The sequence below is a fragment of the Thunnus maccoyii genome, chromosome 12 (genome assembly GCF_910596095.1).
Source record: "Thunnus maccoyii chromosome 12, fThuMac1.1, whole genome shotgun sequence".
NCBI lineage: Eukaryota > Metazoa > Chordata > Actinopteri > Scombriformes > Scombridae > Thunnus > Thunnus maccoyii.
Genome location: NC_056544.1, coordinates 6,178,729 through 6,201,444, shown reverse-complemented (window position 1 = coordinate 6,201,444; position 22,716 = coordinate 6,178,729). Strand labels below are relative to the sequence as shown.

Below are 22,716 nucleotides of genomic sequence, written 5' to 3'. Positions count from 1 at the left end.
TGAAAAAGAATGAAATTGTTGTTACAATCGAATTAAATGAGTTTCCTGTGCAGGGTGTCTGCAGTACCATTACAGTCCTTACATGATAGTTATGGCCATTTATATTATAATGAGTAATACAATATAATGAAATAAGAATTTTCAGTAATCTAAGGCGATTTAAAAAAAAAACTGGAAATGCGAAAATACATAGCACCACATTCTCCTTTGGATCATTTAACATCAGAAAATTGTTATTCAAGTCTTGTTTTCCCTCTAAAATGCGACAATGTGCTAATAGGATAATTCCAGCAATTTGTTGTGTGGTATGGTAAGGTATGGTTAAACTGTAGCATAGAGGAACTACATAGTTCTTCAAAGTGTTGGGCGCCAGACAGGAGAATAATAAAAATAATCCCAATCCTGTCATTTCTTTAGAAAAAGAAATGTATATACAGATAAGTAACTTAGCAAGATAACTCAGATAGACAGATAGACAGATAGATAGATATATAGATAGATAGACAGGCCACACCAACTGGACATCCTTTGTGACCAGGAAGGAGTGGTCAAAGTGCATGGCAGATAAGGTGCTAGTGCATAACCTGTTTAAGAACTTAATGGCTTGTGGAACAAATGAAAACGTGAATCTATTTTTAGTGAATAGAGGGTGGCAATATTGCTGGCCAGATGGCAACAATTCAAATGAGGAGGCAATGGGGTGCCTCTGGTCACCAACAATGTTGTTTGCCTTCTTAATCATTCTATTTCTGTAGATGCGTTCAATACTTGGTAACATAATCCCTAACAGTTTACTGGCCATTGGTACAGTTTTTCTGACTCTCTTTTTTTTCTGTGCCTCAGTAGCGTTGCCAAACCAGAGGATGATGGAGAAGGTTAAAACACTTTCAATAAAAGCACAATAAATCATTTGGAGCATTTTGTTGTGGATATGAAAAAAATAGCAATTTCTTTAAAAAGTACATTTTTTTGTCGAAAATATGTCATTTTTAGTTGGGCGACACTTATCAAAAGTGTCGAGGCCTATCATTCATCATCAGTGACGTACCTACTTTGTCCTGCTGGATTCTACAGCTGAGAAAATCAACAATCCGTGAAATCAAACTCAAGCACCACCCGCAGTTCCCACCGGGGGGCAGAGACATGCATCACCAGCCATTGTCTCCTAACCCCCTGCAAGAAATGTTTCACGAGGGCGTGGGCGAAGACAGGTCTATTGCCAAAACCTTCATGACAGGAGGAAACAATTGCTGCATACACTTAAACAGTGGCATGAGACAAGGCATTTTCCACCAGATATTATAGAAAGGAGAGAACCTCTCCCACTGCACATGTCAGGGGGTCCAATCTCCTCTCTTCGAACCAGTGTTGGAATCCCAACCACTTTGCCTTTTAGCAAGCAATGGTGGATCCCACTCTGGCTGCCTGGATGGTCTGCACCACCTGTGCAGACAGTCCAGCTCGCATCAGCCTGGCCCCCTCAGGAGCCAAGCCTGGAGAGGTTGGCCTAACGTGGGCAGCATGCCTATTGCGCCCGCCTCCTGGGACAGAGCCCCCCACACTTGAGGGATGGACTTGGGCTGGGCCGCCAACGTCTGGGTCATCTCTGCATACCACAGTGCCGAACGGTGGTCCAGGGCTATCTGGATGACCAACAGCCACTCTTGTCTGAGTCTCAGCAGCAGTGGAGAAATGAGACGATAAGGGGGAAAGGTGTAAAGCAGCCTCCTTGGCCATGGTGTGTGTGCAAACGTGTCCACCCCCAACAGTGGATCATCTAGCGGCGTCAGGGAGAACCAGAGCAAGCAGTGGGTGTTGTTTTGACTGGCGAACAGGTCCACTACCGCCATAATCTTCGGGAAAAATGAAGTCAGCGGTAGATTTCTGAAGGTCAGCAGCAAAGTTGCAGAGAGACAAGACGTTATCATCATCATCCATTGGAGAAGCTGCTTGGAGAGTCTAAGCTGAGGCATCCAGCGATGGTGGCAGTGGCGGGCCAGATGAAGTGAGAGGTTCATCTTTGCAGCGGAGATCAATATCCAGCTCTGGTTCGCTCTTGTCACAGCAAACCAGCCGAAAATGGCCCCACCATTTCTGGCGTTGAACAGGAGGGACGGGACTACGTTCTCTGTGTGGTCCCATCTGAGGCACGCGAAGCAGAAGAGATGCCCGGCAGCAGCTGCGGCAGTGAGACTGGGGTACGACGGGCAGGAACAAGCTTCTCCATCTGCAGAGAGGTAAGATTAGTGAGCTGATTTCGCCGTTGCTGATAGTGAGCAGCAGTGAGATGCTGCTTATATAGTGTGCAAGACACATAATTGGTAGGCAGGTCCTGATTGGCCAGCTACGTATATGAAAATTTCTGTGGGCGATTGCGTGTGATTGAGGAGAGTATTACCCATAGAGTCCAGTAGAGGGTGGAGCCTATGCGAGACAGAACTGGATTTACAGTGTGGTGTCAATATGGGTACAACAACATGAATACATGTAGACATTTATTGACTCTATGGGCCCCTTACAGGATATCTTGTAGGCAAAGGAAAATTCAGCAAAAGAATGCTTTCAATAGCTTATTGGAACCGTAATTAACCAAGTTAGACTAATCAAAACAAGCAGTATATAAGTAATTGTACTAATATATGCCTCAACTTAAATGACACGCTGTAGTCAATTGAAATTTCTCAACAAGAAGAAAAAGCTAAAATACAAATCTAGCAGGAGCTGCTAGGTTATGATCCAACATGCCCAGATGAGCATTATGTCTTTCTTTACGTCACATGGGACTCAGACTATTCCATCCTTCTTTTCTTACCACCTTCATTTTCTCCTTTCTTCCTTCTTTCCTTAAATTCCTTTCCTTTTCTTCCCCCTCCCTCCCCTGCCCTAGAGTTTGTTTTGTAGCTCTTTCTCCCACTGGATGTCCCACTGGGGGCTGAGAGCCTCCACAAAGCCCTGACACCCAGAGTGAAGGAGAAAAGGGCTGCGAAAAGAGAAAAGGGGAGAGAGAAAGGCAAGGGGAAAATAGAGGGTGAGAGGTCGCAGAGGAGGAGAGGAGCAGAAGGAGAAGAGAGCTGTAAAGAGAGCAGAGAATAGGGGACAGAGAAAGAGCGAGGGGAAGACTTAAGAAGACGAAGGATATTGAGAAAAGGACACGAAGAAAAGGGGGAGTGAGAGAGACAGTCTGTGGTGAAAGAGATAGAACAAGAGGAGAAAAGAGGCAGGAGAGAGGATAATGGGAAGAAGACAAAGATGCAAGGACGAGCGGAGAGAGAGATATAGAGGCTAGGGAGGGAAAGAGGGATTGGATTTGACACAAACAAGAGTATCCAGCAGAGTAGAAAGGTGGAGATGAGAAAAGGGGAAGAGACAGACTTGATGAAAAGAAATCAAGCTTTGAATAAAGAGGGAGGGAGAGAGTCCGTTGCCTGGAGCCTGTGTGTGAGTGTGTATTGTAGGGGATGGAGGGTCATAAGTAGCTGCTAAAAGGCTTGTGCCACCTCTGCTAAGGAGGAGCCCTTCAGAAAACATCTCATCAGCTGAATATGTGTGTGTGTGTGTGTGTGTTTGTGTGTGCACGTGCAATTTGGAGAGGAAGTGTTGTCAGGCGCAAACGGCATGCTCATGAACACACCACCCCTAAACACACCGCACACACAAACACAAACACACACACACACATACACACATACTGTCTGGCCAACCCACAGCCTGTTGACACCTCAGTCTTAATCATCACCTCGGTGTCAGGCTGACAAAATGTTCTGCTCTGATCTGGCTCTGTCACACACTCGCTGCGTTTACATGCACTTAAGAAATCTGATTATTCTCGGCTCTCGGCAGTAACCTAATTTCTGAAATGCCATGTAAATGAGAAACCTGGTTTTCTTAACAAGGTTAAGGGATTAAGGGATTAACAGAGGTAGATTTCAGCAGGAAAAAACATGGTTATTTGTTCATGTATGCCCTTAACTGCTGGCTACTAAAGGTTTTTCACCATTTGTGCATCTCTATGACAATTTACAGAGCCTGGTATGTATCAAACAAGTAATCAGTTTGTGCATGCAAATAATTTAGTAAGTTGTACTTGTAACTGACAGTTTAATTTGTGCTCACACCTTGAACCAGTATCAAGCTAAGGTAGCAGTAGCACCTTAAGTTTTCATGACAGTGTCTTGTCAGTTAAGGAGGGGCAGCTAGCAGCAAGCTAGCAGCTGTGGCGGAAATGCAACAGTCAATTTATCAATTAGTCAATCAACAGAAAATTAAAGAGATACATTTCAATAACTGAGTCATTTGATTTAAAGTAGTTTATCAAATGACAAGACAGTCTATAGCCATGCTAGCAGCTCCATGAGGCTGTACTTAGACTGTGAGCTAAATGCTAACATCAGCATGCTAACGTGCTTACAGGCAGTACATTTACATCAACAAAACTAGGTTTGTGTTGCATTGAGAAAGTAATTTTCATACTCTGCGCCGACTGGACAGTAATTGTTTGTCTGATTTGTCTGAATTGTCTGATATGGCCAACAACAATGTCGGTGATTTGTTTCCACACTGTCATTCTTTGACGGTCCCAGTAGCTTGTTAAATACACATCGTAGAGAAATCAGAGATCACAACGATCAGCTTTTCTTCCATTTTGTTATTTCGTTTTGTTATTTCACGTAGTGGATTGGAGTAGTAAACAACTCTGTGCTTCACTTTCCACAGGAATCAAAACGAGTGTGATTGGCTCTCGCTGGTTGTGACTCGCACTGCGTCAGAGGACATTTGCATTTGCGTTGAGCCTTTCTCATCTTGCCCCTGTAGTGTAGCTGGGCGCTTTTCAAATCTCTTTAGCTCAGTAGGGGCTGCAAAGCCAGGTCTCATCCATAATGAATATTATCCTATTGCTGTCCCAGCTTTTCAGTCCATATGTGTGAACAGACTGTTAAGCAGGTAGTATCATATTGTAACAGTTTTCTTAGCTCATCCAATACTTTGACAGTTATTCAGATTTTGTTCCTGTCTTAGATAACAGGAAGCCAACTGTGGATACAATACATGTAAACAGACCAGTTTGTGCTTTTGTCGGGAGTGTAATAACTGCAATGTTAAAGCTATAGAAAACTCAAATTCATCCATTTATATCTAAAGACATGTTAACTTTGCCTTGCTATCAGCTCTGAACAATGTTATCAGTACTTCTCTGCTGTTCCATTACTGTATTTTTTGGGTCAGAAGTTCAGTTCTCAATTTACCAAATATGAAATACTTAAACGGGCATTGCTTTTGATATGTGATTGACAGAAGCAAAACCTGTAACACAAGTTAAATGTACAATCAATCATATAATATATGGTTAGTATGTTATGCTAGCCTCACATGGATAAACTAACTGGACCGTATGTATTTACCAAAGATGGAACTATGGGGACGGATATGCTGACATTCTTCTGAAGCAACATTTCAAGGAAATGGGCAAAGGCCGTGTTGATTTCAACAGAGATGTGGTGAAAGAAATCAATACCATCAACACAGAGGGATGTAAGGAACCAAGGTGACATGACAGAAGAACTTTGATGGGAATTTTTGACAAAATTGGATGTCAAGAAAACCTGTGTATTATTGAAAAAGAACAGCCTACAGCAGATAACACAATGACCTTCATACATGTGCCCCCTGCATGATAACAAATCTCTAAGAAAAAGATGTTTAAATTTGTTGGAAAAGATAAAAGATCTTTCTCATAGTGAATTTTACAAGTTAGCACATGGTGAAATATCTGATACTGGCCAATCATGCAGCTTGCTAATATTATGGTGAACAGCATTTGATGCTACTCAGTGATTTAGCCTGGTGAACTTAATGTTTTCTATTTCTCTTTTTTACTCTGAACATCAATAGGAACATGTCATTTAAAAACATCAATAAAAGGTTAAAAGTTAGGTTGCATTCAGTACTGCTAAAAACCCTAAATGTTAGATGGGGTATTTGGCTAAATGCTAGTGACTGGGAAGCGATCACCAAAAAGGTAGCAAGTCCGAGTGATCGTCCCCTATAACAACTAGTTCAGTAGCTACAAACAGGGTTCACTGTGCTTGAAACTAAGATTATGTCTACATTAATCCGGGTAAATTCTAATACACTGTTTAAGAAAAAAAAAAAGACATGTTCACAGCAGGAGTTTCAGCTCATTCCTGCAAATACTTCTGTTCACATTAAAACGCCAAAACAGGTCATTCTCCTCCTACTGGGCATGTGCAGAGGACAGACCAGCAAGTCAGCCACAAAAAACCAGCGAAAAGGAACAAAATACTATTTCCGTTTCCGTGGTGGCTTGCTGATTTTATGTTTATTGTGAGCAAATTACAACAATTTCAGTGAGAGAAAGGTGGTAGATAGCTACATTTAACTCTAAACATCCCGTCAAAGTAGACAATAAAGAGAACAACACTTGCATGAAGCCATTCACCAACATTACACTGTACACACAACCACGTCAAACCAGCGTTTTCAGATTTACACACTGGAGGCCGTTTTTCCAAACTACATACAACAGAGAGAAAAACGTGCATCTACAAATTTAACCAACTTAGTGTGAACATGGTCTAATTGGCTCATATGACGTCGTTCGACAAAATCTGAAGACATAAATCTAAACAGCCACATTTGAAGGAGTGGCAAAAGTTTGTTGTCATAGCTTCCTCCTGGCTGAATCACACATCTTCCACTGCCTGAATTTGTTGTCTTTTGTGGGTGTACGAAGTCTCAACACAATACCGTACAAGTGGATATAAGGAAGCAAACTTTCAAGCAGTTTGTCCTTGGAGGCATTCATGGCGCACTTGGTTGTGCTCACAAAGAGCGACTACTCTTGCACCTCTGCACACCTAGCCAGTCATTACATGAAGTGGACATGCTTTTGGAACGTATTGTTTTCTTTTTTGAATGGCACATAGGAGTGTGTGTGATGGGGGGATTCAGACGCTGTCAAAGAGTGGAAGCAAGTTGAAGCATACTTCAACAGGGTACTTCATTGATTTAGCACTCCTTTAACACAGTCAGACTTACAATGGACAGTCAAAAGAAAAAAGATACAGCAGAACCAGAGAAATCATCTTTTTTATTCCACACATTCTTCTTCATGGTCAAAACCTACATTACCCACAGTGCAACTTGGCCACCGAATGTTCAGTTGGAGATTCAGGTGTGTTATGGTAGTCGCTAGCCTCAAGCAGAAATGAGGGGTGGGTTACAGAGGTCTGGCAACCTCACTTCCTTCTAACTCCACACCCTGAGCTTTTTTTAAAAAAAATTTAAACTTTGTAGTCCTCTAATTATGGAAATTTAAGGTAGTACAGGAAACCCCAGTCTAGATTTTCTGCATTGACCATTAAATATACTTGCTATTTGAGCTCTGGTATACAGTGTGTGCTTCATACAAGTATACAGTAATAAGCCTTGGGAATATATGCAATCTATTTTAGTGGTTTTGAAACAGGTCAACCCTCGCAGTGAGGATCAGCATTCACTGGGCTTTCATTCAAAATCCAGTCAGTAGTTTATGGGACCTTGCATGTGACCAACACAGCAACATGCAGACACAGATCTATTCTCCTCGCTGCCTCTTAATTTGAAGCCTTTATATCAATGAACAATGAAGCAGTTGAGCTCAGAAGGACAAAACTGCTGTAGAAAATAAATTGAAGTGATTATAGCCATCGGTGCAGAGAGAGACAGAGAGAGAAAAGACGGACAAAAGGAGAGGAAGAAAGGTGGATATTTTTGCTCTATTGTCCCTCAATGATGAACTGCTCAAGTGGAGTGTTTACGGTGAGGAAAGCTCCCGAGCTGTGAGCCCTTTGGTTAGCAAGACTTTGTGAAACAAAAGGTGTGTGTGCACATGGTTGTGTGTCAAGGCCAATAAACACACACACATTGTATGTCTATTGAATGTCTTCACAGTGTGGTGAAGCTTCGTTTTTCTTCCTGCTCTCACTGGATACAAAGAGATCTATTTCTATTTTTCTCTCACTCTTCAGGACATGACTCGTATCCCTGGAGAAGTGTGTGTGTGTGTGTGTGTTTGTGTGTGTGTGTGTGTGTGTGTGTGTGCGCGCCATTGGACCTGTAGTAAGCTTCACAGCCTTGGCCTCAGAGTAGCGGATGCCTGCTGGAATTGTGTTTGAAAACAAAAGGCCATGCATATATTTTATATGAGAATATGATATAATGCAAACAAGGTTTTTCAAAAAACTAGTTACTCAGACATTGATGGACTTTAAATGGGAGGACCGTTCAACTCAAAATAGCTGAAACTGGACAAAAGATCTGTAAAACCTCTCAGTTGTGAATTGTTGTGTGTGGTCAGGTGATTGTGTACTGGTGTGTGTGCATATGTGTGTGGGTGGATAGAATGTGGGTAGGAATGTGTGTGAATGGTGCTCAGATATTGTGCAATGTACAATTTCTTTTTTTACATCTGTGTTTGTGCAAACACAACAGTTCGCAAACCAGTGGGTGACGTCACGGTGACTACATCCATATTTGATACAGTCTATGGTATGAAAATATTGAAGTAATATATAAAAATAATATATAATGTATGAAAAGGGGCAACTTACAAATTGTGATGGATGGGTTTTTGCTTTTAAATTTCATTTGAGAAAACATGATCATAGTGTAAATGTCTGTTATAATAGACTAAATTTGAAAAGGCCCTTTGAGGTCACAGTAGACATTATGATTTGTCATAGTAAGGAAAGTACAGGTGTTACTAATAACACTGATGATGGCAGGTGTCCCAATAAACCAACATGAACATTTCCTACTGTGAAATGTGGAATTGTCTGCTGTGAAAAAGGCCTATTGTCCTACATAGGTTGTGGTTATCAAGCCTCTATACTTTATTGGAACCAACCAAAAAGGCTCCATCGCACCAAGTACCAAAACCTGGTAATGAATCATTTTGGTATTGGCACTGGTATTGAAAATCTCAATAAGGCAAGCCAATCACCACCTCCAGTCATGGTAAATTAACCAGTTTTTATATTTCCACCACTTTCCACTATACATCACTTCTGCTTCAAGCAAATTCCAAATTTGAGGAATTTTGAAAACTTTTCTCACTTTTTGCTGTCTCGAATGACACAAGGCTGGATTACCAAACAGATGTCATCACAGTCTCAATCATCGCATGAAGAGCAGAGACAGAACACAGGAGAAAATTTGGAGCTCTTTATTCAACTTTTCAGCACAGTTTGTGTATGAATGAGCATGATGTAAGTTGCCTTCATGTTTTTGTAGTGTCGTCATTCAGCAATTACAGTTAGCTTGGTTGTTATCTTACATTTTTAGCCTTAATTGACTTAATTGCCTAATCTGTGTGGAGCACACTGCATGGTTGCTATTTTATGTTAGTTATTTGATCTGCATGGCATATTTGTTGGCTTTAAACCATTGTATCATGAGCAGTAAGATGCAGTAATATACAGTATTTTATGTGCAGTTAATCTCAGTATTTGCAAAGAGAGTTTTTTCTTTATTTCTATGATCATCTTTGAAGCTAATCATAATAATGGTTGCTTGTGATTTAGGTTACAGTAAATAGCCTTATTCCTTTGAATGTCATGATCGTTCATATTTATAGTGTGATTTTATATCATACATTATTATCTTCTCTTTTGAGGATCCTGCCATGGACGACCTCAAATAAATCCCTCAGCCTGAGGATCCTCTCTCCTGCCCTGATTCTTTGACCAGAATCATATCCATATCTGCCAACCCGAGCCAGCCCCAGCCTTTATTATACTGGAAACTGACCCTCAGGGGTTTCAAAGGCCCCAGGTTCACTGCACAGCAATTAGTTTGTGGTAATTGGATTAATGGATTAATAGTAACTGAAATGGAAATTTTTAATGAAAAAAAATGAAATTGACAATGTGTGTTTAATCAAACTAAGTTAGGGAACATGGGGGGGCTCAACTGGGACCCAAAGCTCATTTTTTGCCCCACACCTGTAAGCAGTTAATCCAGCCCTGCTGTGACATTTCACCCATTCATGTCCATTTACATTTGAGCTAATCTAAAATTTAAATTTAGAGCTAGCATTATTATATTATAATAATAATATTATAATATAATGTCTGTTTTATTAACCATACGGGGACTAAACTTTCTTACAATTTTCAGTACTGCTATGCTTCATGTTCATCTCGTTCCTCACATGTGCTTCATGAGCTGCTCTGCACCAAAAACTGTACAAATTTTGGCTCACTTTAGCAACTGGGAGTTGGTTGCCTTGCTCAAGGGCAGGCTGATAGCAGTGGTTAAGGGATGGAATCAAATTTTCATCCTCCTCAGCTAGAATTTTATAATCTAGCCTCTGGATCCTTACTGATGACCTTCTAATCACAAACCAGCCTTCTAACCTCAAGGCTCCTCCACAGCCTGAAAACACATCAATACAGACACACCGCGTGTTTACGTCCCCTGGACACTGCCTGTGTGGATGTGTGTGTGTGTGTATGTGTGTGTGTGTGTGTGTGTGTGTGTGTGTGTGTGTGTGTGTGTGCTTCACACAGGGGTATCTCTACCCTTTTCAGCACCTCCCCTCACTAAGTGATAATGAGAGGAATTATACACAATAGGTCCACTTTTCACTTTGGAGTCAGGGGAGAGAACTAGTGTGGAGGGGAGACAGAGAGAAAACAGGATATGGTGGAGAAGAAGGGCTAATACAGAGGGAAAGAAAGAGAGAAGAGGGAGTTACTGCAAGAGCAAGAGAGAGTGATTGCCTATTGACTTGATGAGAGAGAGGATGCATCATTATATAATTGTAAATCCCAGAAAGATAGGGTGTAATAGGGCTTTCTCTCCTCCCACTGCTGCTCTGGTAATTTATCCTTCTCTCCTTCCATCCCTTTCTATCTCTCTCTTTCACCCTGTCACCCATCAATCTTTTTCCAATTACCTGCTCTGTCTATCCACAAATCCATCATAATCATTTCCATGGTAACGAGTTGCATCCTCCATTGGCTTTGGCCTATTGTTCAGTATAATTGCACGCCAAAAAGCAGTCTTTAGAAGAGGGAAGGGGATACACAGAGAGACACAGATCTGGATATTGTCTCCGTGCTCAGCCGCTAATGTCTCTCCCGTATCTCCAAAAGAGTCAACTTCAGAGCAGATAGTCTGCTTAATTTCAGCCATGACGTCCATTCATCAGACATTTTATTAGCCATTATGTGTAGATTGGCTTTGTCCCAGGCTGATGAAACATCTTCTCCGCCTGCGCAATTGTCAATTATTGTGAAAATGAAAAAGCATAACTGCCCATACAAGGTCAGTGAAGAACAAAAATGATATGTATTTGTTAGGAATCAATGGGAGCCAACGCACTCCAAAAATCTATTTAGGTGGTTTTATTTTATTTGGCCGGTTATAATTGTAAGTTAGTGGATACACATTTTCAGAGTGCCTGGGGTCTCACTCTATTCCACATCATTCCCAAAGTACCCTTTTTTCACTTATAAAGACCACCAGGTTATTGGTTCATTGACTTGGCAACAGTTATCCAGATAGTTCACTTGCTCTCTCAATGCAGCAACTTTATCATATGCTGAGTGATAATAGGTGCATTGTCCAAAGTAAAAAGTGTTTTTTGTTTGTTTTTTAATAATCTGGCCATTAGATACATTAATTCCCTGTTTCGGTGTTGACAGGATGTAAAAATAGTAATGTACATTGTATTATTTATGCTGTAAAGTAGTAAGTCCTCCATATTAAAATGACAAAATACCTTGTTTCTAACTGAACTTTACAACAACACATAGAAGTATTTTCTTATCTGATGCCTTTAGAACGTGACAACGTTAAGATCTGGTTAGGTTTATTGGTAAATTTTTAGAGACAGATGGTGGTTTGGGTTAAGATAAGTATTTAGTTGAGCCAATGGAAATTTATTTTGCGATATTTAAGGTTTTTTATGTGCAAATGAAAATTGTGAATAAAAACAAGCGGAGGTCATGATGGTTGGATGGTCAGACTTTGACACGAAAGTCATCTTTGCACTTTCCGTTTCTTGCTGACAGTCATGGTCAACCATGAACGTAATCATTCCCTCATGTTAACCACATGGTTATTATTATAACCATGACGTTGAAGGTTCCCTAACCTTAAGACAGTAATTTTAACTCAAACCATGATCTCTCCCTTACTGAGTCATTTTTGTGCCTAAACCTTAATTATATTGTATAAATTTATTTTTCCAACAGTGATTTGTGCACTTCCATTTCTACAAATGTATCAGTCCACACCAACTCCAAGAGATGCATGTTACATGTATCAATACTTAACCCTCGTGTTTTTTAACAAATGTCCAAAAATCAATTTGGTGGGAATTTATTAACTGTGTATAATGCTGGATCAAGGCCCCCAGATTGACTGTGGTGGGCAGTGGGAACAAAATAAATGAGTCTCTTACTGTATACTTCTCAGAGAGCCTACTTGAAACTGTTTTGTCCACTGAATTTCTGATTTTGCAGCCAGGTGAGGATAGTTTGTCCACCTGCAGTGGAGTGATATTGCTGAAAGCTTACAAGCTGCTGTGTATTTGGGGTTTGTTTCAAACTGTAGGGATTTGTTATATGTATGATAAATTTACCTCACTTTGTTCTGTTTTTACAACTCACAAAATGATGTTAGTCACTCAACATAGTGTGTTAGAAAAGACGACTGGAGCCAACAATCTAACTGGAACACGATGATGAGTTTTATCTTAAATCTTCTCAGTAACATCAGAGATATATTGTGATCAAGTAAAACAATGTCTAATGTAAAGCTTCTGCTCACTGCAATCATTGCTCTCTGCAAAGTGAATAAAAGAAATGTAATCTTGTGTGTCTGGCTGCTAAAGATGACATGAAAATAGTTTAATCTGTACCCTAATAGTTAGCTAGACAAGGCAAACCTTCCCATCGTCATGCTGTATGACAGCGTCAATGAAATAACATGTTATTGTGTGAATGGAAAGAAAAATGAAAAAAAGATGGGATTTTAAATATAATGAATTAGGTTGGACATGACCTCAGAAAGACATCATTATATAGGTTTTTCCAGCAGCACACTCTGGACTTAGAATGTGAGATGTATCAAATGAGATGATCAAATCAGAGCTGAGCAGATGGTGGTGCAGAGTCTGTAAAACATTTTGTCCAACTGTAAATTACTATGCCTCCTGCACCTATCTTTATCACATTTCTAACTGGACCTGATGGATCCTTTTTTTAAAGGTGTGTTTATATATCAAAGATCATTGGCCAGTAATGATCTTATTTGTTTGTTTTTTATATATACTGTATCCAGTATCAGCCACCCTCTATTAGGTCCTCATTGCTTACATAGAACGTTGACCATTTTAATAATCTCACAAAAAAAACCAAACAAAAAAAAAACAAACAACTATGTGTGTACTCTGTGGAGTTGGAGGCCATGAAGCACAAAAGTCAGTGCGTTAGTGCTACTACTGTATGTGAACGTTGGTTTCTTTTGTGTCTGATCATAGATGTTTGAATTCAATTTAGCAAGCTCAAGCTAATCAAGCTAATTTACAGTTTAATTAAAGAGGAATTCGGTCTGTATAAACACACACACACACACACACACACACACACACACACACACACACACACACATAACTGTTACAGATGACTTTTATAAATAAGAGATTTTTCCTGCATGATATTTCTCATTTATTTTAGGGTTTTTAACATCTAAGGATATAGACTTAAATATACAGCATGAGCATATTTTTCTGTGAAATAAGCCTTTAGTCTAAGCACTGAAGTTGATGGCTGGCTCCAAAGCCTCTGCAGCCTGCTGTGGGAAACAGACAGAAGTGTGTGCGGCATCCATTCAAATGAATGTGTATTTGCCGACCTGGGGTAATTGATATGTATAGGGCACATAATGGTGTGAATTTAATTTGCAAAACAGTAACTTTGTTATTCATGAGGATGAGTTGGGATCGTTACTTGCTTCAATGTAAAATGCGCACATGTCAAGGACTTTGCTGTCATGTCAAAAGGAAGAGAGCGGGAGTGAGAAAGTGTTTTTTTATTGGTTTTTAAGAACAGCTAATGATCTTAAAATACATTTCACAGAATCAACAAATTACAGGAAAATTACAATAGGAGTATTGTATGTATATACGTAATATATTCTATTTTTCTTTTTACTGTTACTCATTATCTGCCTTGTTTTTGTGCATTGTGTCATATGATTGCTTGTGCATCAATGGCTGGTACACAGTCACATAAATAATATAGCATTGTTTGAATGTAAGAGAGCTGGCATGTCATGCTGATCAGAGACTGGAGGGTTTTGTTATTGTGTGGGTTAGTGATGTGTAACATCTTCCACCTCCAATCAATCTTCTCTCTCTCTCTCTCTCTCTCTCTGTCTCTGTTGCTCTCTCTTCCTGTTCAGCTGCATCAAGGCACACAGACATATAGCCAAAGAGACAGGAAATTAACACATTTGGTTTTTAAAATAAAAGACTCACTATTACCACAAGTGTTTTTCAACAAACTAAGTACATGGTGCCAAAGGATTTCTGCACATTTTAGACACAGTGTAAATGATTTAGTTTCAGTATGTATGAAATACATTTGTCAGTATCAATATCAACTAGCACTTGGGACCACATTTGTCTTTTAAAATGCTTTTATCCTCTGCCAGACTGTCTGTGGGGACACACTGAAGCTTTCCTGAGGGCTCTTAGTACAAACGCTCTATTGACAAAATAGCAGCAGAAAAAGACATTGGTGCCATTTTCTTAAAGGCCTAAATGGACTTTAAGGAAGAAAATGGTAGCTATAGTTTCTGCAGCTGGAAAATCAGGCTGTGGGGACTCAGGAAGATGAAGCTAGAAGGAGATGAGCCAGAACAGGCCCACACTAGGATGATGAAATATCTGCAGCAGTGTGGAGCTCACGGGCCTTGGAGGAACAACTGGTAGCACCATTAAAGAGCAAAGCGGCCACAGAGGCTGAAGAGGATCAAGATGCACCTGAATCCACTCTTATTTTTGACTTTTCATTCTGCACGTTATCTCCAAAGCATTATCTTCTAATTTCTGCAACAGAGGGAAAGAGAAGAAACACAAGAGAAAAGGCAACCAGTTGAAGTTACGATTAAATATTAAACAGTTTTTTTTTTCCATCAAAGTAATTATACAGTAACAGGAATGAAGAACTATAAAGCTGATTGTGTGTCAGAATTGTCAGCAACGTCCAACTGAGAGAGATTGATCTTGTGTGAGTGTGGAGCAGCGTGTAATTGAAATATGTCACTTAATTTTCAGTAAACATGTCATGGTTAAATAAAGGTCACAAAAACTGAACAACTTTATATTGACATGCCATGGTCTTTCTACACTTTTCCTCCTTTGGGGCTGAATAAAGTAGCACGGCAGAGAGATGACAGATTGATAGTTAAAGAAGAAAGACAGAGGAGGATTATTGTTAATGTTTATGGTTTGTGCTACAATTTAAAATGATAGTTTTGCATCTGTTTTACTACTTTTTACTGCATTAACCAAAGAAAGAGTAATACAATGTAGTTAAATCTTTGTTCTAACTAAAATTAACAGCTAAATAGGGTAAAGGTAGCAGCTGCACACCCCAGCCCATTCTGACTGAACTCCTACATGTACTATTGGTAAACTAGCCAAGTGTGAGGGCTGCTGCTCCCATTAACGCTACAACGTATACAACAACTGGCTTTAACTTGAAAAAAATCTGTTCACTCAACTGGTCAATAAATTCTGAAATAAAAAATAGAAGATGATGCAAATAGTGTGAGGTAGGGTGATGTAGTTATGGTGAATGAGTGAATGGGGTGGGTGATTCAAATTTATTTGAATAAACCTATAAATCAGATATTTAGAAATGCGATTAAAGTGACACATTTATTGATCAGTGATGGTGAAATTAAAGATACTGAGAAGATACCAAAGTGGGTATTTAAATTAACACTCATATTTGTAATGCACCAGTAATAGGAATGTCATACAGCAATGTATGAATGTGAGGTGTAAAACATATGAATTACAGAATTATGGTGCATGTAATACAATACAGACTTACTGTAGACAGTAAAAACGACCTTCAAGTGAAATTTCAGACATCTTTTCTTGCAGACTTTTCAATGGAATTTCTGCAAACAGCAAACAAACAGCATTCGCATTTTACTCACATGAAACAAACAATCAGATAATTGTGGTTCTTCTTGCTGCTGGATATTTGGCCCAAATTTCTCAGTCTTATGTCAGTCACACTCTTACTGGTAGCCATCAGCAGTTTACACGTTTGTAAATAACGAAGTTAATTTTGAAATTTGTGATCGGAAGTCTTGCCTGAGATCCTGTCTGCTTTGACACTGGCTTCTCAATGTGTGTGTGTGTGTGTGTGTGTGTGTGTGTGTGTGTGTGTGTGTGTGTGTGTGTGTGTGTGTGTGTGTGTGTGTAAGTAATCGGCTTCCTGCTGCTGCTCGGTGTCCGCACACCGTCCGTGTAGTTAGTGTTGATCGGCTCGCCATGGCGGAAGGACGCAGAGAACAGCCGCATCCTCTCCTATCCTTACCACCGGCCAGCAAGCGACCCTGCCTGCGCCCTGCTCCCCGAGGTCCCGGCCCGGGGCCCGGCCACGGCAGCGGGTTGCCCAGCTCCCGGTACCGTTCCCCGGAGTCCCTTCTGGACTGCGCCGCTAAAGCAGTAGCGGAAAAGTGGGCCTTCGAGAGAGTGGAGGAGCGCTTCGAGCGGATCCCGGAGCCTGTCCAGCGCCGCATCGTCTACTGGTCTTTTCCCCGTAACGAAAAGGAGATATGCATGTACTCTTCGTTTCAGTGCCGAGTGGCCGGCGAGGAGGGTCCGTCGGCGGCTACCGGTGGGGCTGGGGGTACAGGGTCCGGAGCTACAACCACCGGGGGTGGCGGAGGATCTACCGCCGGTACGGCGGCTACCGTGGGGGCAGCCGGAGCGGTGGGAACGGGAGACGGACTGCCTTTTCGCCGCGGCATCAGGCTGCTGGAGACCGGCTGTGTGGAAAACGTTTTACAAGTCGGTAAGTGGAATAGTTGACAAAAACCGAAGTGAAGCAGTTTTGGCTTGAACCCGGTGGACTGTTTGCGAGTGTCGCTGCTGCGGCTGGAGGTTCACTGGGGATGATTGATGGAAGTTTTCTCTGCTATCGCGGAAAGTATGCAAAGCATCTGTCTTCGGTTTATTTATGACAACACTTGGGTCTCTGTGTATGTGTGTGGGTTTTTTGTAGTTTAAAAGCTCCCAAAGAAACATTTGTCAAATTCTGAGCTTCCACTGGCCTTTCTGCGAAAGGGGAAGCAAACATAAGGTCGCTCGCTATTAGCCGACCAGCTGCTGTTTAAAAATTAAAGGGCTTTTCACTGCTCTGTAGCCCTACTGCTGTATACTGCGTCTTTGCCCAGTTTTGCCTTCTTGTTGAAGCCCCGACTCGCTGTACATGGGACTGTAAAACACGGGAAGCCGTGTTTCGGCAACTATCAGCACTTTTCTCCCTCTCCGGGGCTCTTCGTCGACGGCCGGAGCTGGCTGTAGCTGTAGCCCGGAGAGAGGCAGGGGGAGGCGCGGAGGAGGAGGGCTGACAGACGCGGATACAAAAGGACCCAGCGTTACAGCGCTGGGGCTTTATTTTTGTTTGTGTGAATTCCCCGTTGCAAAAGTCGTTTTTTCTGAACTCACCATCGGTTGGGGGTGGCTTACGCAAAGAACAAAGGCGGTTATTGGGTCTCTTATTATGATTAATCCAACGTTAATCCGAAAAAAATCCCCCACAGTTTTTTGTTTATTTGCTGCTGCTGGTCGGACCGGACAAAGAGCGCAGTCGCCACCAACGTGGAAAATACATGTTGGTAGTGTCTGTGTTGGGTTTTTTTATTATTAAAGTGAAGCCCTCAGTAGTCACATATAACATTAAATCGCCTTTTATTTGTGCGTTTGCCCGCAGCCTCTCAGTGGCTTGCAACACAAAAGGCTTCCAGTTGAAATGATCGATAAGCGTCTCGCGTTTCCAGCGCTGCAGAGAGGCTGTTTCCAAACAAAGGGCCATTCCGCAAAGCTCCATCTCCACTCACATTCTCATTAGCTTCATACCCCCGGCTCTACACAGCCACAAAATGAGCTCAGACATCAGGGAAATTGATGAGATGAAACCGATGGATAGTCAAGAAACAAAAAAACAAAAAATAAACCAAAAAAAACAGCCTTTTATGGGTACTGGGGGATTTTTCTCAGGCCATATGGTGTAAGAGCCACTGGAGCTTGTCTGGGGTTTCATGTTGCTCCAAGGTATCTGGGGGGGGGGGGGGCTGCAAACTGTGGCTGGTGCGTTTCTGTGTGACTGCTGTATCTAATTGCATCTTACAAATGCTCATCGATTCCACCCCATAACTGAATGAAATGTGAGACTTCTGAATATGAAAGTGAGATTTGTTCTCGGTGAGATTTGTTGCAGTCTGGGCTTGATAAGTTTGTGTCTGAGTTGATATATTACAGCTGCACCTTCATACAATCAGTTAAGTCAGATTAGCTCTGACTTTAGTTTTGGTGAAGGTTGTTACAGGCCTTAAATTATGTATCATATTCAAGTATTGTTTGTAAAACCTAATTTAATTTAAGTGTGTCTGAACAGGTTAGAAGTGATGACCTACTTTTAACACTTCCTGTCATTACAAACACATCAACTTGGTACTCCCACATACTCTTGGTAAAGCAGTTTTTGTTGGTGTGATTCATCTTTTAATGCTGGTCTGTGCAACTACAGAGCAAAGAAAAAAGAAAAAAAAAAGATTTTGTAACACATATGCCACCCATCAGAGGTGTCAAGATAGATAATATGTGATTAAACAAGCTGTATCCCATCTGGTATAAACTAGTTGAAATTTAAACAGTCAAAACAAAACCTGTAAGCAAACACTTCCAGTCTTACCTGCCTCACCAGCGAATCGTTTCCAGTCCCCCCCCCCGCCCCCTCCCAAGGTCAGTCATAGCAGACAGGCACATGGTTTTGTCTTTCTGTCAACAAAACACTAAATAGCTGGGTGACAATCAAGATAAGATTTGGCTTGTTCTTCAGTTTGTGGGCCATGGGAACCAGTTGCTGTGAAAGGTTTAGTGACTGACTTAACAGAACAATTGCTTTGTCGGGTTTTTTCACAGCTGGATTTAGAAAGGTTGGGCAACACACTCATGCACAATGCACTCATTACAGATCGTGTTGCATACCTGTAAATGATAGTCTTAAGATTGCTCTCACCTGACTTGACATAGTATAATCACCCCTTAAAATAGTGGCAATACTTGTCTTCAAGAAGGCGAGATGGACGTGCCTCATGTACTTTGTTATAGGAATTTGCAGGGGAGTGATTAGGAATGAGACAAGGCTGCAGGGTGATGATGCATGGTTTGAAATATGGCCTATATCTCAGGGAATGGCTCTGTGGAAAACTGCTGTTAAGCTTGATACGCGTATAAATTGTTTAGATATGGCTGCAAGCTACATTTATACACCAAAGCAAACTTCCTTTTTCGGTGTAAATATACCATTTATTTAAGCGCATGTTGCTTTATAGCCCAGACAGTCATCATGTGTCTGCATCAGTCTCAAGTTGGGGTGGCTGATGTTGTATTTTCAGTCAGCTTTTGTCTTTGTTTGAGACTTTTGGGGAACTGAAACGTCTGTTTTCCACTGGCGTCCTAAAGATTGATAAAGATTAACCAGTTTTGGACAATTCAGGAACTGAAATTACACAACCATGATGCAGCAAAGAACACTGAAAACACTAAAAGTGATGAACTCAAAAGCCAGGCTATCATGAGATAATTTTTTTTCCCTCACAGCTATCACAAGCACAGCAGGAGCTCCTGTTCCTATAAACTCATGCTCGTCTTTATACTCGTATCTGTCCTGGTTTCTCTGAATCGGTGTGTCCAGAGTTAGCGAGATCAGGAATTGCTCGTTTTTGTTTTGTTTTTTTTTTCATTTTTTTTAGGTAATTACTATGGGATCTGGTGCTAGGGAGGGGAATTCTGTGATCTGCTTTTCTACTCTGCAGGACTTAACAAATTCAGTGTCCGGGTCACAGAGAGTTTAAGACCAGACTAGGACTGTTTGAGGAGAGGAGGAGGACAACCGTTTCCTGCTGTTGCAACAACCAAAAGAACACAAATGTGATCAACCCAAGATCTCATTTACGTAAAAGCAAATGGATAAATGCGTCATTTGGGGTTTTTTTGATGAGTAAAAAGGTTGAAGAAGCGGCATCAGCACTGATATTTTAAATACAGGAAGAAAGCTTGTTGAAATATAGCCACAAGCAGCAATAATCAGAGTCCCACAAGATTGCAAAAAATCACAAAAATTGACATTTTCAGAGCAGAAGACCAGATGCAGATGACTTGAGAGATTAAAATGATGAAAGAATTTTGACTCTGAGCCAAGCCATTCTTGAGATAATTGCGAAAACGTAAACTTGATTATTACAGCGTCAACTTCAGGTCAATGAGTGTCATTTTATGTGCCTGAGCAGTGGGTGGGATTTGCGACCCACCTGCCAATTTTTGGTGTTTCTAGATCTTACAGTTTTTGCTGCCATTTGACCTATCTGACTTGAGAGGAAGAGGAGAGAAAGAGGTTAACAAGGAAGCCACCCAATAGGCTGAGGATTAAACTAACCAGGTGCAAGTAGTTTCCTGATGCCCTCTCCAACCCTGCCAACTGGCTCCTGAGCCAGGAAGCAAAAAACCTCACAAGCAGAAGGCAGAGAGAGAAAGATGTCACGAAACTGTGCAACAATTTAACTGTTGGGGATACAATTCTGAAAGAAATTACACATCAACCCGCTTTTCTCGAGTGTATCATCGTTATTTTGGTGAAATTTGTTTAAAAATGAAATGAAATGAAAAATGTTGTGCATACAGTATAAATTACAGGAAGATATTGAATATCACTGTGGACTCATCGTTTGACCGATCTGAACACCATTTGAAACACTTGATATCTAGTATACAAAGAACGTCTGTGTCAATTTTGGTAGCATATGAATTAAGAGTTATGGAGATATAAATGTTTATTGATTTTACATATTTTGAACAATACAGAGTGACGGACTTTTGAATTTCTCATAAGTTGCAGTGAGACAAACTTTTGTCACAATTGAGTTGATTGAGTTGCTGAAAAAAATTCAGCTCTTTGGACGTACAAGCAATTTATTTTGTTTTGTTTTTTTTGAAGTTCTGAATGCGATGTGTCTAGAAATTTAGATTTGTTGTAATAAGCCATGCCCACTTCATTCAAACATTACCAAATTTTATCCATCGACTGAGTCATCACCCTAGATTGTGTGAACCAAATTTTTTATGAATCCATGCAGCCGATTACGAGATAAAAACTTTTTGTATTTGTGGCGCCCCTTAGTGGCAGAATATCCCAGGACTGTGTAGCGAAGCTCAGACCTACTATCCGAACATGTGCACCAAGTTTGGTTAGAATCACTTAAACCAATTTTGATTTATGAGCGTTTATGTAAAATTTAACTTAAAGACACAAGTCTAAAAATGTATAATTTCAAAACAGACTGACGTATCGAAATTTCCTTGATACCTTTAGATCAGTGAAGTACGTAGATGATCCTGACGATTGACATTTTTAAAGCAGAAGACCCCTAATTATACTCTTTACAGTTTGCCTCTAACTAGTATGAGTGCTGCTGATCTTTATTGCCCTAAAAGTTTGCATAATGAAAGTCATTTTTGTACTGAACGCCAAACTGATAATGTTTGAAGACATCTGCTTAAGCGTCAACAGTTTTAAAAAAAATGAGTGGACTGGTATGTCCCTTAGATGCCCTCCACCCCCCGTTGTATATTGTGAGTAAAGGCCTTTGTCTGTCAGCCTCCCTTAACGGTAACACCGACGGATTTGAGGGACGTGAGCTCATCAGCAACTCATCAGCCCATGTGTTCATAATAATCTACTCTTAGCTCCAAGTCATAATTAGAATAATCAAAGCTAAGCGTGCTTGTATTTGTAACCCCCCCTAAACACATCACACACACACACACACACACGTGCAACCAAAAGCCCCCTTATAAAGTCCTCAGAGAGCGGGAGGAAGGGATATAAGTGGAGGGAGGGAAGGGGGGGGTTATTTAGTTTTGAGTCAAGCTTTGGGATTATTGGGTCATGCTTTGTTACCCAGCTGTAGAAAACCCCTTGTTCACAGAAAGGGGGGTGGGGGGGGTGGGAGGGATATGTGTGTATGTGTGTGTGCGTGCGTTCCAAGCACGTCCCCGTCTCCACAACGTTACATAAAGCTGTAATGGGTCCCTGACGCCTTTTGAAGCACTGGTGACTCTGACAAAGCGAGGCAGCAGAGTTGAACAGGATTAAACTGTGTGGGACAGCCAGTCAGTGGGCTGAAAACACCGTGGGGCGTCTTTACTTCAAATGTTTGAGGCCCTGAGAAATCTAAAAGGTCCTAAAACAGGTTCTTTAATTAGAACTGGGTATCGAACATGAGCACGTTTTTTGGATAGCAAGGTTTTGAAGCGTAACAAAAATTGGAATATCAAACACATGGTCAGTTTCGTACTTTATCTGTACTTATTCTGCGATCAGACACTTCCAGATTTTA

General features: G+C 41.0%; 1 protein-coding gene and 1 long non-coding RNA gene across 3 annotated transcripts in view; one reads left to right on the top strand and one right to left on the bottom strand.

The window, feature by feature from the left end:
* Positions 1-14,148: 14,148 nt before the first annotated feature.
* LOC121908528 lies at positions 14,149-18,121 on the bottom strand. The gene is made up of 3 exons (XR_006099253.1): positions 17,765-18,121; positions 16,134-16,203; positions 14,149-15,121 (listed from the first exon to the last, which is right to left on the bottom strand). It is a non-coding gene; the product is annotated as an uncharacterized LOC121908528 (long non-coding RNA).
* Positions 16,417-22,716, top strand: part of zswim5 (zinc finger, SWIM-type containing 5) — a 68,307-nt gene continuing 62,007 nt past the window's right edge. The window contains exon 1 of one of the 2 annotated variants that reach the window (XM_042428610.1): positions 16,417-17,108. In XM_042428610.1, the coding sequence (XP_042284544.1) occupies positions 16,583-17,108 (526 nt within the window). In that variant the 5' untranslated portion in view covers positions 16,417-16,582. The remainder of the gene's footprint in view (positions 17,109-22,716) is intronic. The other variant, XM_042428609.1, reaches the window with a different exon arrangement.